At 38.4% G+C, this 15,683-nt stretch overlaps 1 protein-coding gene across 1 annotated transcript; it reads right to left on the reverse strand.

Moving 5' to 3' along the window:
- Nucleotides 1–427: 427 nt before the first annotated feature.
- NXNL2 (nucleoredoxin like 2) lies at nt 428–9,759 on the reverse strand. Its single transcript, XM_039361432.1, has 2 exons — nt 7,189–9,759; nt 428–1,052 (listed from the first exon to the last, which is right to left on the reverse strand). The coding sequence occupies exons 1-2, from the start codon at nt 7,485–7,487 to the stop codon at nt 884–886; spliced, it is 468 nt and encodes a 155-aa protein (XP_039217366.1). The 5' UTR covers nt 7,488–9,759; the 3' UTR covers nt 428–883.
- Nucleotides 9,760–15,683: the final 5,924 nt, after the last annotated feature.

A 15,683-nucleotide genomic window follows, 5' to 3' on the forward strand; every position in this document is an offset into this window, starting at 1 on the left:
AAATATATTGGAAACAAACTTCTATATGATTCTAATTTTTTTCAGTAGAAGCTTGGGCTTCTATAGATGGTGGGAAAATTATTTTTTACATTTATGAATTGATGTTGGAACCTCAGAATTAGTTTTACTTTAACATAACTATCCAATAAACAATAAACATTTCAGAAGCAGAATGAAACTAAAGTTTTATTTGGATTCTCGAGCTGGATATTGACCTGCCAATGTTTTCAACACTGATGTAAACAATTGGGTGAAGCGTCTTCAACCCCAGTTGGTAAAGGGAATGAAAATCTTGCAAATAGAACAATGCAGCTGATTTTATTAACCAGAGTAAATATACCCGAAACGTTAAGATTTAGCAAGTAACAGCATTAAAGAAATTTTCAATCGTTTGTTGCACAAAAAACAAAGACAGATAAATTATAAATTTATTAAAACTAATTTTATTATTATAGTAGTATATACATTTTAAATCCACATGCAAAAAGATTGCATTTTCAAGAATTATTACATTTTCTTTAAAATGTTTTTATCTCTGCAAAAATAATGTGCTTGCATAGATGTAGAATAGTACTCTTTTTAAGAGCTATAGACATATTAAATAAATTAGCAGTTTCATCAAATTATCAATCTGATAACCAATTATCAATCAAGTTTACAAATGCAATAATATTAAGACTACTTTTGTCTCTTCTATGTAATAAAAGTATAAATAGCAACAATATAGAAGAGAGAATTATGAACGATGTCTAATTATTCCAGCCATGTAGGATTCAAAATTAAGCAGGTCAACATTAAAAAAGGAGAATGTAATTTTCACTCTTAGTCTAGTTGTAGATAGCAAAGATTTTGTTTTGTTCAAGTCTGCAAATACTATTTTGGTTCAAGTACAAAAATTCTGAAAAATATCAGCCCCGTCAAGCCAGTTTTGAAAGCAGTTGAGCCCTCTCTCATGAATCTGCTTTCTCCCTTTATCAGTAATGACTTCTCCAGTTTGTTTAACAATCACAAGTTTGGGAATGGCTGTTATGTTATATTTCTTCTTCAGTTCACTGTAAAGAAAAGAGAAAAAATGCTATACTGTGTGAACAAATGAACAATCAGGCCTGTCACCATTTGTCCATCGCTGTGACATTTGTCTATAACTGATTTTGAAAACATAATCAAGCCACCTGAGTTCTCAATGATTAGGAAGATGCTATTTTCTTCAAAAATTATATCTTTGTTTCTCCAAATACCGTATGTCTTGAAAGGTTGTACACAAATGTCTCATTTTTTAATTTTATCAGTACAAAGCAGAGTGTTACAAAATGTTTCAGGCTTGGTCAGGATTTTCTTGTATATACTCAAGACAATGAATTTTGTATTTAAATTGAAGAAAAAAATTCTACTGACGGATGCCCAATGCAAATCCGTTACATGAAATACTGTGCGATAGATCTGTGAATATCTACTCCACTGTCAGCTAAAGATTGCAGCAGCTTATTTGGGGTGAACTATTGGTTCAATTTAGCATATCTAACCAATTTGAGGGCAGTTCTAGCATAAAATTACCTTCATTTTCAAGCTAATGTCCCACAGTCAGTAAAGAAATTAAATTTGAAAAGAGATTAAATATTTCAGCAAGATAATGACTGCAACTGTACTTTCAAACCTACCATGAATACTTCCTGGAAAGAAAAAGAAAAATTTGAGAATGACCTTCTCAGTCTCCAGCCTGAAATATTACTGAAATTCTGCAAGATTTTAATTAATTTATAAAATTTATTGGCTGCTCGTCTTATCCCAGGACCTCTCTGGATGGCTTACAATCATAAAAATGTATTTATATAGTATATTAAAATATAAATAAATTCAAACCAGGCATTCAAATCTAATGCCATGTGCGGAGGGTGGGGGCTGGCTGGAGGGAGGTGGGATTGGTTGTTAATCAACCACTCCACTGTGCTGTTCCTCCATTGGAGTCCCAAGCCAACTGGCAGAGCCCTTATAAAAGGATAGGAGGGTTGGGGCCAACCTCACATCGGGGGACAAGATGTTCCAGAGGGCAGGAGCCACAGCAGAGAAGGCCCTCCTCCTGGACCCCGCCAGTCAGAATAATCAGGCTGACTGGACCCACAACATGCCTCCTCTGCCGGCATGAGTGGGAAGGGCCAATCCCAGTGGGGTGAGACGGTCCCTCAAGTAGCCTTAATCATGTTAATATATGCAAGGAGACATAAGAATATTTCTGGGCTAGAAGAGAAAACATCCAAAAGCCAATGATTGCCATGAAGGCCTGCAAGATAAGTTAGCTTATAAATTGCGAAAATAAAATAAAATGATATTGAAATTACAAGAAGGAAATGAGTATTAATGGATGATGTAGCTATACAAAAAGTATTTTATCAACCTGATGAGCCAATTATTCACACAGAATCAAGGTAAGTGGAATTCTGCTTCATTTCTGAACAGAAGCAAAGAGGGCCCCCTCTGCTGACAGTTTCAGTTAAACTTCAGCAAAAAGGAAGAGGAACCAAGAACCAGGTTTACGTTAAGGCTTTTATACTTTTCGCACAAACATGCACAAGGTTACAATCTCACTCATTGGTTATTTATCATTTCCTGGGCAGACTGATCTGGACCCTGCCCACATTCTCCCCATAGCTATAAACTAAACGTCACACTATTTCTTACAATGTTTCCTAGAACTGTTCGACAAACTAATGCCTCCTCTATTGATATCTAGGCCTTCTGCAGTTTCTAGAAATCATCGTGGTTGATTCTTATCTGTGGTTTAGCATCTGCTGGCAAACTTCCGTTTATCTGATCTAGGTTGCCACTTTGCTGAATTTTTGCAAAAAAAATTCAGTTTAACTAACACTTTATTTGCTGTAGTGTAACTTAACGCATAGTTCTACCAGAGGTTCTTTTATAAGTTAAAATTGAAGTACACGTCCTTCACTGAACAGGACTTCACTGGACCAAGACTAAAGTACCAGGTCTTCATAGAAGACATGATGTTCTGTTGGAGAAAATATAGATAGTCCTCAACTTACAACAGTTTTTAGTGACTATTCAAAGTTACAACGGCACTGAAAAAAAATGACTTATGACCATTTCCACATTTATGACCATTGCAGCATCCCCATGGTCATGTGATCAAAATTTGGATGCTTGACAACTGGTTTATATTTATGACGGTTGCAATGTCCCGAGGGGTCACGCAATCACCTTTTGCGACCTTCTGACAAGCAAAGTCAATGGGGAAGCCAGATTCATTTAGCAACCATGTTACTAATTTAACAACTGCAATAGTTCACTTAACAGATGTGGCAAGAAAATTCGTAAAATGGGGCAAAATTCACTTAACAAATTTCTCACTTGGCAACATAAATTCTGGGCTCAATTGTGGTCGTAAGTTGAGGACTACCTGTAGATGAATATCTTAGAAAAAGAAATCTATTGAGGATTACAGAAGAACAAAGACAAATTACGAATAGACCATAACACAACAATAAGAAAACTTTAAAAGTAAATCAGGAAAGGTACCTGGACCAGATGGATGTTACATTTCACAAATAGCATAAATAACTGTAAATGGAGACTTAACCAAACCAAGATAAAATCTGTTTATAAAACAGACTTTAAAATTAAGAAAAAGGTAAAATAGTTTGTTATTATTATGACAAATAAGAATCATATGTTATTTTTAGACGTGGAACGATTCTAAAAAGGACATGTTAAGATGGGATAAAGTACAATTGTCATTGCTGGGGAGAATTTCCGTGATTAAGATGAAAGTTTCACCTAGAATGTTATTTTTGTTTCAGACAATACCTCTTTTGACAACTGATGTACCCTTTAAAAATGTCAGAAGGATATATCTAAATTTGCAGGGCAGGGAAATCACCCCAAGTTAGGTATAAGGTATTTCAGGATCCAAAGGAAATAGGAAGATTGGGTCTAGCAGATTTGAAATTATATTTTGCTGTCTGCTCTTTAACTTGGATAAAAGAGTGGATATTGCTAAGAAATATAAGGCTATTGGAGTTAGGACACAATCTGAGATTTGGGCGGCATGGATATCTATGGAATGACAAAGCTAAGGTTAATATCTCAACATTAAAAAAAACCTAAAATCATGTTATCCTGTCCCACCACTTCTGGCAAATAGAAAGAGAAGAAATGGAAGCAGTGAGAGATTTTATTTTCTTGGGCTCCAAATCATTGTAGACAGTGACTGCAGCCATGCAATGGCTTTTAAACACTTGCTTCTTGGGAGGAAAGCTATGGCAAACCTGGACAGCATATTAAAAAGCAGAGACATCACCTTGCCAAAAAAAGTCTGTATAATCAAAACTACTACTTTTCCCAGTAGTAATGTATGGCTATGAGAATCTGAACGCTGAAGAAGTGATGCTTTCAAATTGTGATGTTGGAGAAAACTCTTGAGAGACCTTGAACTGCAATGAGATCAGATCAATCAACCCTAAAGGAAATCAATCCTGACTGTTCTTTGGAAGGACAAATACTGAAGCTTAAGCTCAAATACTTTGGCCACCAAGTGAAGAGAGAAGACTCATTGGAAGAGAGAGGACTCATTGTTGTTGTGTTTTGGCAGGGATGGCAGAGGATGAGATGGTTAGATAGTGTCACTGATGCAATGAATTTTAATTTGAGCAAGCTTCAGGAGACAGTGGAGGAGAGGTCCTGGTATACTATGGTCCATGGGGTCTTGAAGAGTAAGACATGACTTAATGAATGAGCAACACATAACAAAGATTAATGTATATTTCAAAAATCATTATGTCAGGTAGGCCATTTTTTTAGGATGTGGAATAAATATAAATCTAGGTCATGTCCATAAATACTTTGTGGGTCCCCAACACAAGAAGGACTTTATAGATGAGAAATGGTAAGTAAACATAAATAGTTAAATTACTGTGATGTACTAGAATTTTCTCAAGGAGATTATAAAATAAAATCAAGAGAAGTTTTGCTAACAGAAAGATATATTTGCCAATTATTTTCCTATGTACAATTATCAGAAAGATTTACAATGGATAAAAGATGTTATAGTTTTGAACAAAGTCTGAAACAGGATTATGTTCAATGAATAAGTTGTTGCTAAAATATGTAACTTTTTATTGAAATGTGAAACAGAAAAAGTTGTACAGAAAATGTACAGAAAAAGAATGTATGATAAACTAGGCTAAACTAATGGTATTTGTTCCCAGAGAAATTATCTATGTAGGAGAAAGACAGGTAGAGCATGGGGTGGAGTGAAGACAGGAATCAGCCTGGAGTCATTATTTCCCACAAAGTTCTCTTGAATTCCTTTAACTCAGTGTTTCTCAACCTTGACAATTTTAAGGCATGTGGACTTCAATTCCCAGAATTCTGGGAGTTGAAGTCCACATGCCTTAAAATTGTCAAGGTTGAGAAACACTGCAAAGTTTAACTCTTACAGTATCTAGCACCAATTAACCTTATCTAGGCTTATCATTTCTCAGGCAACCTCCGACATTTTACTATATCCATAGTGGTCTAGGTGCTACCTTTAAAACCACTGGGTGGAAAGGAAAGTTTGGGTGCTACCTTTAAAAGCAGCTAAACAAATATCAGTATACTATTACACATAATGATGAAAACTATTAATCTGGTAAATGCAGGGCTTTTTTTCTCATAGAACGCCTAGAACGGAGTTCTGGCATCTTTTTTGGATGGAACCTTGTAGGGTAGGCAAGGCAGGTTGTATGACGTGTGTGAGTTCCAGCACTTTTTTTTTTTTTTTTTTTAAGAAAAAAAGCACTGGGTAAATATGATCCCATGAAGAAAGATGCCCGTTGCAAGAAATGGGGAACCGTAGCTCCAGAGAATACAGTATTCCATGTTGTTGTTTATATGCCCATTTATTTGCAAATGAACAGTGAAACATATAAAGACACTTCAGGGTTGATCTCCATGCTGTGAAACTTCAAAATGTATCCCAAATTGTAGGAAAATCTGGAGGCTAAAAGGAGTTCAGGAGCTATTATCTCTGATAAGATTTTGCACAAGGGTAAAATTAATCTTTCTGATTGCAAGCTCTCTGTCCTACCTACCAGCAAAATAACTCTCTGCACAGCAATGTAAAATCTTTGGCCTAATGTTAATGACTTGACTAACGGAGAGTTATATGATTGCCTGAATGTAATGGATGATTACTGGTTAAAATGCCTGGGGCATCCTGGCTTCTTTCTTAAGTGCCTATTTTTATTTTTTTTTCCCCATTATTTTCTTGTTCCATTACAGTATAAGAGTTAAATCTGAAGAGGAGATAACTAAATTCTGGCTAATATCCATTTACTGTACTTTATTCTCTTCCTCTTCAGCACTGACACATACTTTGGGGAGCCATTCATCATCACAAATGCATGTTTAGAAATAGTTATGCATTTTAAAAAAATGATAAAATGAGTGCTCGGCAACAGAGGTTTTTTTTTTCCTTCTGAATAATAATGCTATTCCAGTGGGAAAAGAATCATGCCTTAGTGAGGGCTTTTTTTATTATTGGAAAACTTTATAGAACACTGAGGGCTGTAGGCATAGGGAGAGTAAGGAAGGGATACATGAATAGAAGGGATACAAGAAGAATTGGTGTGATCAATAAACACTGCACCAAAAGTTGTGGAACAGTCCTTGGAAATTCTCAATCATCCAGATCATGGTTGTGCTTTTTCGAAAAGGCAACTGGACTGTCTTGGTTTTTTTCCCCTTTGAAAACATTTCACTTCATATCCAAGAAGCTTCTTCAGTTCTGAAGAATCACTTCTGAAGTGAAGAAGCTTCTTGGATGAGAAGAGAAACGTTCTCAAAGAGAGGGGAAAAAATAACAACCAAGAAAGCCCAGCTGCTTTCCAGAAAAAGCAACTTTGCGACAGCCATTCAAAGCACTTTCACCACAGCTCCCCATGGTCCCTTCATCACTGCATCTCATGTGTTTTTACTTATTCTTGTGCCTCTCGAATGGGCTGGATTACAACTCCCATACTCCCCGCCAAAACATTCAAATTATGGGACTTGTAGGCCGAGCCATCTGGAGGGCGCCAAACCCGAGGAGCTGACCAAAAAGTTGCCTGCTCAACTCTAGCAAAAGACTGACGGGGGGTGGAGGAGGAGGGAAAGAGCGCTTTTCCTCAGCTTGCAGGCGCCCACCATACTCACTGCTTAAGGGGGTCGTGGAAGGGCAAGGCCAGCCAGCCCGGGTGCATCTTGTACATAAAGCTCGCCATTTCTTCCCGGTTGCGGTCGGACGAGATGAAGACGATCCGTAAAGGGGCCGGATTATCGACATCCACCAATGCGCTGTAGAAATCGCACAGCGTCGGGGTAAAGTCCCTGCAGAGGGAGCACCAGGCGGCCGAAAAGTACAAGCCCACGATTTTGTTCTCCAAAGCCTGCTCGGGATCCACGAAGCCGCCCTCCAGGTTCACCAGGATCCGCCCGCTGAACAAGTCCACCATGCTGCGAGCGAGCGAAGGATACAGGCTATGGGCACATTGAGGAGCTTCGTAAGAAGGAAGGAGTCACCTGCAGGACGGCCAGCCTTTGAACTGCTATGCCGACTCTCGCAAAACATCCACAGGACAACTTTCCCCGATGGCGGGAAAAAATGGGCACTGTTCTCTTTGCCGCTACTGCTAACTCCCCAAGTAGGCTCTTCCCTCCCAAATGTGCCCTGGGAGGCGGCGCGGGGCGCAGTCAGCAAGACGGGCTCTCGGATCCGATCTCTGCCCAGAACCGCCCTGGGGAAAAAAAAAAAAGGCTCGACGCCTGGAGCGCAGACACGTAGGCAGGAGAAAGAAAACGAACGTCGGGCCCAGAGAATCCGATGAGCGGGATTAAAGGCTTGTGAATTTATTCTCCTGAGTCATAAATGGATTTAACGTTTTTAAAAATAGACCCCGAAAGCCAGACTTAGAGGAGCGTTGGGAAAGCTCGCATCTTTTCAGTAATATTCCCCAGACCCCGTTGCGCCTCGATGGGGCGTGTCTCTATTGAGAAGACGGAGCGACAAGTGTGATCAAATTAATGGTCGCCCTTCAAATCCAAGACTACAACGATAGGCCAGCACACGGTCGACTCAGGCGCTCGGTCCTGCAAAATGTAGGAAAAAAGGAAGGAAGGAAGCTTGTTAGGAGCAGGACTAAAGTGTTCCCTCCTAGAGGACAGGGTCCTTTTCTCTTTTTGCGTTGTACTTCGCCCAATAACCTTCCGAGGAGTCTTCTTCAGCCAGGTACTCTAGTATATTGCAATGCAGAGCATTCTCAGTCAGCACAACCACATTGGAGCACAACCGGGAACAATGGGAAGGACTGGTTAAGAACTGACACAGAGCAGTGAAAACAATTGCAAAAGTATGCAAACCTAGAGGTTTGTCTAAGGGGAACAATGCCATCCACTCTTTTAATACCCTTGTATCAGTGGAGGAGATTTTGGATTGGAATGGGTTGCCTCAGCTTGAACTGGCTCCTCCCTTAGGTCCTGCAGTTATGAGATAACTCTGTTTTGCACCTATTCTGCACCTCAGTGACTACCACCATTCCTTCCTTTCCAACCAGTTTCTCACTTCCACTTTTGGCTGTCTGCTCAGGTGACTATTAATGGGCTCATAAAGCTGTTATTTAAAGATGAACTGCTCCCCACTGTATGTAGACAGAAACATTCACAGCCAGGAAGTATATCTGTATGCCCAGGTACATGAGTATTGCCTTAAGCAAGTTTTTTGAGTAATAATAAAAAAATATTCTTCCAGTGTTTTTGAGTGTAGCCCTAGGAGGCTCCATCAATGATGATCAATAAGGAAATCTTAAAAAGAAGAGACACAGCCATGCACTCCCGGCATAATTGTTCAAATTCCTCAGTTTCCTAAACAAGTTGCAGGCCTTATTAAATAAATATATGCTGGAAATTTCTCCTGATAACTTTTGTCTTACTCTTTCCATCTTACAAGCACTCACTGCAATGGAAAATATCAAGCTTTGCTTTGGTTGCATAGCAAGTGCTCCTTTGAGAATGGTACGGTAGATTCAGATGAAAGGAGCTACAGATGTGGGTTGTTTCTATAGTATAGTCATAGGGCAGCTGGGAATTCTGAGATTGCGGTCCCTGTAGCCAGATGAGAAAAGGCTGAATGTTAGTATGGGAAGAAAAAGATCAGATTTAAGTCGTCACATCACCATGAAGGTCATGAGTAATTTTAGGCTAGTTATTATCTCTCATCCATCCTACTATAGACAGTTACTGAGATTAAAACAAGAATTAGGTCCTCTGGGAACATACAATACATAACGCATAAGAAATAATGCATGGCTATAGGAGCCTTCTGCATCTTGTATTTTTCTAACTATCTGGTAATTATATGCAGTGCAGTTTATTTATGTAGAGTGCAAAGCTAATATCATCTAGGGATGTAGAAGAGAAGACCTTAGAGAGTGAAAGTTATCTTGTTTCCTCTAAAGGAAAACTAAACCAAATCACTGAACATGATTCTAAGAAAAAGTGTGGATTATTGTACTCTGCAGAGATACAGTTAACAAAAGGCCTCTTATAGGTCTAAAATATTTATGACTATAAATATGCTTAACTGTAAATAGAGCAGCTTTCCACAAAGTAGATTTTGTTGTTTATATTACCCTTTAGCAATTAAGTAATTATAACAATCATAGATCTTCCCTTGAGAACTATTAAACAGCAAATATATATATTTTACTTGACTATTTGATGAAAAGGCTAATTTTAATATACTGCAGATGTTTAATAAAATTTAGTCATTTTAGTTGGAGGAGCAACTGGTAAATAATATATCATTTTGTATATTTATTAGACATCGACACCCATAACTCCCAACTCACATGGCTGAGAAACATTGGAATGGAATAGATTAATAAAAGGCTTTTCGTTTGAAAATAAGGATTCAATTATTTATGCACAAGCTCTGGACATGTACCGTATTTTTTCGTCTATAAGACGTACCCTTGTATAAGACGCTCTGGCATGCGAGTTTCTCTGCGCCGATCAGCTGAGCTGGCAAATCCAGAAGTTCAGCTGGCTGACGATCTTGCCCCTCCCCCCTCCCATTAGTGGCAAGCCCACAGGGGCTTGACACCTGCACCAGGCAGCATGGCAACTCACACAGGCATGCTCTGGGCTGTGGAAGTTACCATTATTTTTCCGTGTATAAGACGGTGCACTTGTATAAGATGCACCTAATTTTTGAACAGGGTGTTTGCAGGAAAAAATATCGTCTTATACACAGAAAAATACAGTATATTCCATTAACTCATATAAACTTATTGTAAATTAAATGCTGTTTTACGTACGGAGTCACAATCTGTAGTTCTCAACTGCAAGTTTCCAGTTTGTATTGGCTTAAGTCATAGGCGAATTAATGGTCATTTTGGCTTGACTCGCCAGAAAAATCAAATACAGATAGCCCTTGACTTATGACCATAACTGAGACCAAAATTTATGTTGCTAAGTAAAACATTTGTTAAGTGAGTTTTGCCTCATTTTTACGACCTTTCTTGCTACAGTTAAGTGAATCTGGCTTCCCCATTGACTTTGCTTGTCAGAAGGTCGCAAAAGGGAATCACATGACCACGGGAGATTGTAACTGTCATAAATACAAATTAGTTGCTAAGCATCCGAATTTTGATCACATGACCAAAAGGATGCTGCAATGGTTGTAAGTGTGAAAAGACAGTCATAAGTCCCCCTTTTGAATGCCATTGTAATTTTGAACGGTCACTAAATAAACTGTTGTAAGTCAAGGACTACATGTAGCTGGCGTGTGAGGAAATACCTTCCTTTTTAACACTTCTTATGTCCATGTGAAAATACTGTATTGGTCTTCTTGAAGACCAGTAGACATGAAAGCACATTTAATGGCCTTTTGAAAGATCACTAATCTTATCTGTGGGTTCCTGGGTGATTTACATTGAAAAACCAAATGTATTACTGATTTTATTCCAAATGAATTTTCTGTTGCTTCTGCAAGCAGGGGTTTTAACTGTTTTAATTCCTTTGGAGGGACGTGATAGCATTTTGCCCACTTAAATGTCCTTTTGCATACCTCATAACATACTTCTAGTTGCTGTCAACAGCAACCGCTCACTTTCTCTTGTTGAAGTCTGAGATATTTAATATTCTAAGGCAGGGGTGTCAAACTCAATTTAATTGAGGGCCGCATCAGCATTGCGGTTGCCCTTTGGCCGGGTGGGTGCGACCTACTGGGTGGGCATGGACAGAGTGGGTGTGGCCTACTGGATGGGCGTGGCCAGCTCTACATCATTCACATCAAGGGTGCCTGTGGGGGCTTGGGCAGGAGTGGGATAGATCTGAGGGTCTCTGGCAGAAGAGGGTGGGACCAGGGCAAGTGCCAAGGCATGGTCCACTGGAGGAGCCTCACTGTTCCTCTCAGGCCATGCGGGGGTGGGTGGGTTATGGAGCTAAGACTGAATGCGTTTCAGCATAGATGGCCATCATAAAATTGTACATTGGCTCCCAGCTGGCCTGGGCCAGGGCCAAGGCAGAGGGAGCCATTCCCTCACTGTTTCCAGGATGGCTTCGCAGGCCACATGAAACCACTTCGTGGGCCGCATCCAGCCCCCGGGCCTTGTGTTTGACATGTCTGTTCTAAGGGGAAACCGTTTCTTCTTCTAGCCCAGGTAACAGAAGAATAGTGAAAACAGTCAACAAGTTTTCTGGAAGACTGATAAACTTTCGTCCAAAGTAGCCCAACAGATATCAATGGGCTGGAGATGGGGGGGGGGGCTTTACCTCAGAGTCCTCTTTTCCACTGAACTGGAAATCTTTAGGCTGGGAGAAATGTTTTCCATTCTTCTCATCATTTGGGCTTCCAGAAGCATGTTAGTTCTGCCTTCAGAAATAGCCCGAGTGACAGGTTATCAGGGCACAACACATCCATACTCTTCAACTATCGCTCAAGTAACTTGAAAAGTGGCTAAAACATCCAACCACAGAGCTACCCATAATGACTCAAATCCCACCAAACTTTAAGGAGAATAATTATTTTTCTCCATAAGCAGTTGACATTGACTGTGAAGGAAAACAAGGCCAGGGGCATCTACAAATAATTGCTGCTATATTGTTTGTAGAAAATTGAACAAACAGAAGTACCTGCAACCTTATTCACTGAGGCAAATATGAACTTACTTCTCAGGGCTTCAAAATTATGCTGCATACTTTTCTGCAGTTTCAAGGACAATTGGAACATATTAAGACAATTATGAGTTACCATATCTGAATTGCAAAACTTGAGACAACCACAGGATTGCAGCAAAAATATGCTATGTATGGGGGCCCTATTTAAGGGCTGTAGATCTTATACATAGCTGGGAGTTGAAGTCCACGAGTCATAAAAGAGCCAAGGTTGCCTACCCCTGATCTAGGGTGTAATTCAGCTTCCCACACAGGAAATGAAATTCATGAAATTTGTCTCGTATTTTTATTTCTGTCCAAAGTAGTCCACATCTCCCATTGTCAGACTCTGCTTTTGATTTCAAATCACTTCATAGTCTTCTCATCTGAACCCAATCAATTCCACCACCTGCCATTTAGTACAGTTCCAGAGAACTGTAATGTCAATGTTCTTCTCCCTTTCACTAAATATAGCAACTGTTAATTCATTTCAAACCTTTCAGCGGTTTCTTTCTTCTTTAAAAGTCAAATTCTCCAAGAGGCAGTTTAGAACATTGTTTTTCAACCTTGACAACTTTACCACACGTGGACTTCAACTCCCAGAATTCCTCAGCCAACCGAAATATTTGTTTTAGAATAATCCTGGTCCAAGATTTACACAGTATTTCTCCTTCTGTTACAGTTTTAAAGGGAAATGACTGATAAAGAGGTACTTTATTCATTGCAAATATGTATGTATGGGTTTCTGTGCCATATGCAAATGTTGTCCCTCAAAACAACATTTAAAATTTAAAACATCTTTAAAATTACACCAAATCTGTACATAGCATAATGGTCTTTCCTTAGTTTTATGCCCATCAGAGACTTGGTTGGGGAAATTAGTTGATAATCATTTGTCTTTCCAAGGAGTCAAATCTTGGGGAAATACTGAGTGAGAGGGACTTAGTTACTTTGCAATAAACCCATCTCTTCCCTTTTTTTTCTTTTGGATACATAGTGGGCAGACAAGGAATTGCCAAATACAGAAGCAAGCATTTTGAATTAAGCTTGATTCCTGATAATTATATGGACTTAATGTCTTATTATCTTCCTAACAAATAGATGAAATAGGATGATCTTTTTACAAAGCCCCTGATGTAGGCCTCCACTCTACTTTACAATACAGTCATAATCAGGGTTCATCTCCAACCTAGAGCAGGCTATAAGATCTTTTCATTACATCATTCTTCAAAGCATGAGGGCCATTTAGTATTCTAGCAGTAAATATGTAACAGTCTATTTTAAAGTACTTCATAGTACTTTAAGCTTCTTTCCCAGTTCTTAATTGCTTGGAAAAGGGGATTTAATAATACTGCATACAGAAACACTGCGTAGTTTGTGAATGACATTTGATTTGGAAAGAGTAAAAAAGCCTTTAGGTTTCCATAGCCATCCTTAGGATTTCTTCCTTAATCTCTCATTTTACACTCCTTTTTCCATATATAAGCCAAATTTGACAGACCTTACTTATTCATGCATTTAATCTGTTTTACTAATTGGCTACTAGTGTTGTTTTATGAAAAAATTTAACTTCATAATTTTACTGGTTCCTAAATGGAGATTGCATTTTTGTTTCATGAGAGATGTTGAGTAGCGCTGACAGAAAAGCTAGATATTAGTATTTAGAATAAAGTGGTAGGAAAATGTAATTACTGGAGAGCAAAGCAAGGAAATGTAAGATCTCAGTTTCTTCAGTTTCACAGCATAGGCCAGTATCAAATTCATTCAATGAAAGTATATTCTATTTCAAAGAAAGGGAAGTTTTGGCCAATGTCAAAAAGTTACATGAGTGTGGCCATTGTAGCTCTCAAGTCTCTTTTTGATGGCCTAACTTTGGCTACACAGGCTAAATATCAATGACATAGTTTAATGCTATTTTGAAATCAGCAATACTTGAAAAATATTGCCCCCAAATAGTGTGAACATAGTTTAAGACTCCTTAAATCCTGGTTAAATCTACTTTGTATCAATGTGCCCTCTGACCTCCACACCCAAGTTAAGTGTGCCTGCTGACCATTGAAATGTTTCATTTCCATTCTGTTCCAATCAACTGAATTGTTAAGCATTAGTTTTATAACTTTTCTACTCTCCGTTTCAATATGTACTGTCTATTAGTAATATATTAGTCACTCTTAATACCTTTGAAGATGTGATGGAATATGCACCTGTAGCAGCAGAGGGGGCGAATATTCCCAACTCAAGAGCTTTCCCAGAAAGAGACCTGGATCAAAAGACTGTGGTCTCGAAATGGAAGGGGAGGGGAAACAAGAGGTTGAGGATAACTACACCCTAGAATCTCCCAGGATATATCTTAGCTTAGAAAATTATAGCTTTAATTTGGCACGATTCTGGCCATTAGGTGTAAGCAAATAAAGGATTGTACTCAATTGGATTTCACTGACTGGTCTCTCGGCTTGGGCCTAAAAGAAAAGCCACTCTTAAAAATGCATTCAATCCTCATTCATCCAGCAGTTCTCACATTTGCACTTTGATTATGGATTAAATACAGGCATAAATTTAAAAATGCTTCCTAGATCATTATCAAATAGTTGTATGCAAAAATGTTGGCACTCTGATAAAATAGCATGTTTCAGTGAATCCCCATGTAAAGGAAAAAGCTACATGGTAAACACTTAAACATGATCAAATTCATTGTGGAATATTTTTAAGATGTTCCAATCTCACTAGATTCCGGCTAGTGAACATATAACACAACAGAGAATTTTTTTAAAGACAACACAAAATAAACCAAAATAGCTGCAGTGGATGCCTATAATAAATTAGGTTTAAAGCATGAATCGATTTTACTTGCTTGCTTAATGCAAGATCGGGTGGATCTTAATTTAGCTCCAGGGACAATGTTCCATGAAATGGGAGCTAACCACAGAGAATGCCTGTACAACAGGCTGGACATTAGTTTGAAGTCCAAGGAAAATCTCTGCAAACTGGTCATATCTGCAAACAGAATTCCAGATCACTGCAAATGATCAACTGGAAGGTTTAGATATTAGACTAATTGTCTACAGGCCCATAACATTCATATAAAAATAATTTGCAAGAGAAAGTTCTTGCAAGTTCTCTCCAACTTCATTGCCTAAGATTCATTTATAGAAAAAGAGTAAAGAATATGAAAAGAATATCTTGCCAATCACTATGTATCAAAATATCCTAGAAACTAATTTCTCATATCAGTGAAGAATCTGAAGCTGAGAAGAGATTACATGTTATTAAACAATAATCTAGGAATATCTATAGCATTAATTTAAATGAACATTTATTTGGAGCTTGATTTAATTCTTGTTATTTCATGTAGCGTTTTTATTCTGTATGTTCTGTAAGCTGCTTGGGGTGCAATTTGTTTTTAGCAATAGCTAAATTTCATAAATAAATACTTCAAAATCAACCATGAAGTAGTTATAGGTAAAGAGAGAGAGTTTTTGCAGTAGACTTCACAGTCC

This window comes from Crotalus tigris, unplaced genomic scaffold (genome assembly GCF_016545835.1).
Source record: "Crotalus tigris isolate CLP2741 ecotype Arizona unplaced genomic scaffold, ASM1654583v1 scf7180000019264.1261149, whole genome shotgun sequence".
Lineage (NCBI taxonomy): Eukaryota > Metazoa > Chordata > Lepidosauria > Squamata > Viperidae > Crotalus > Crotalus tigris.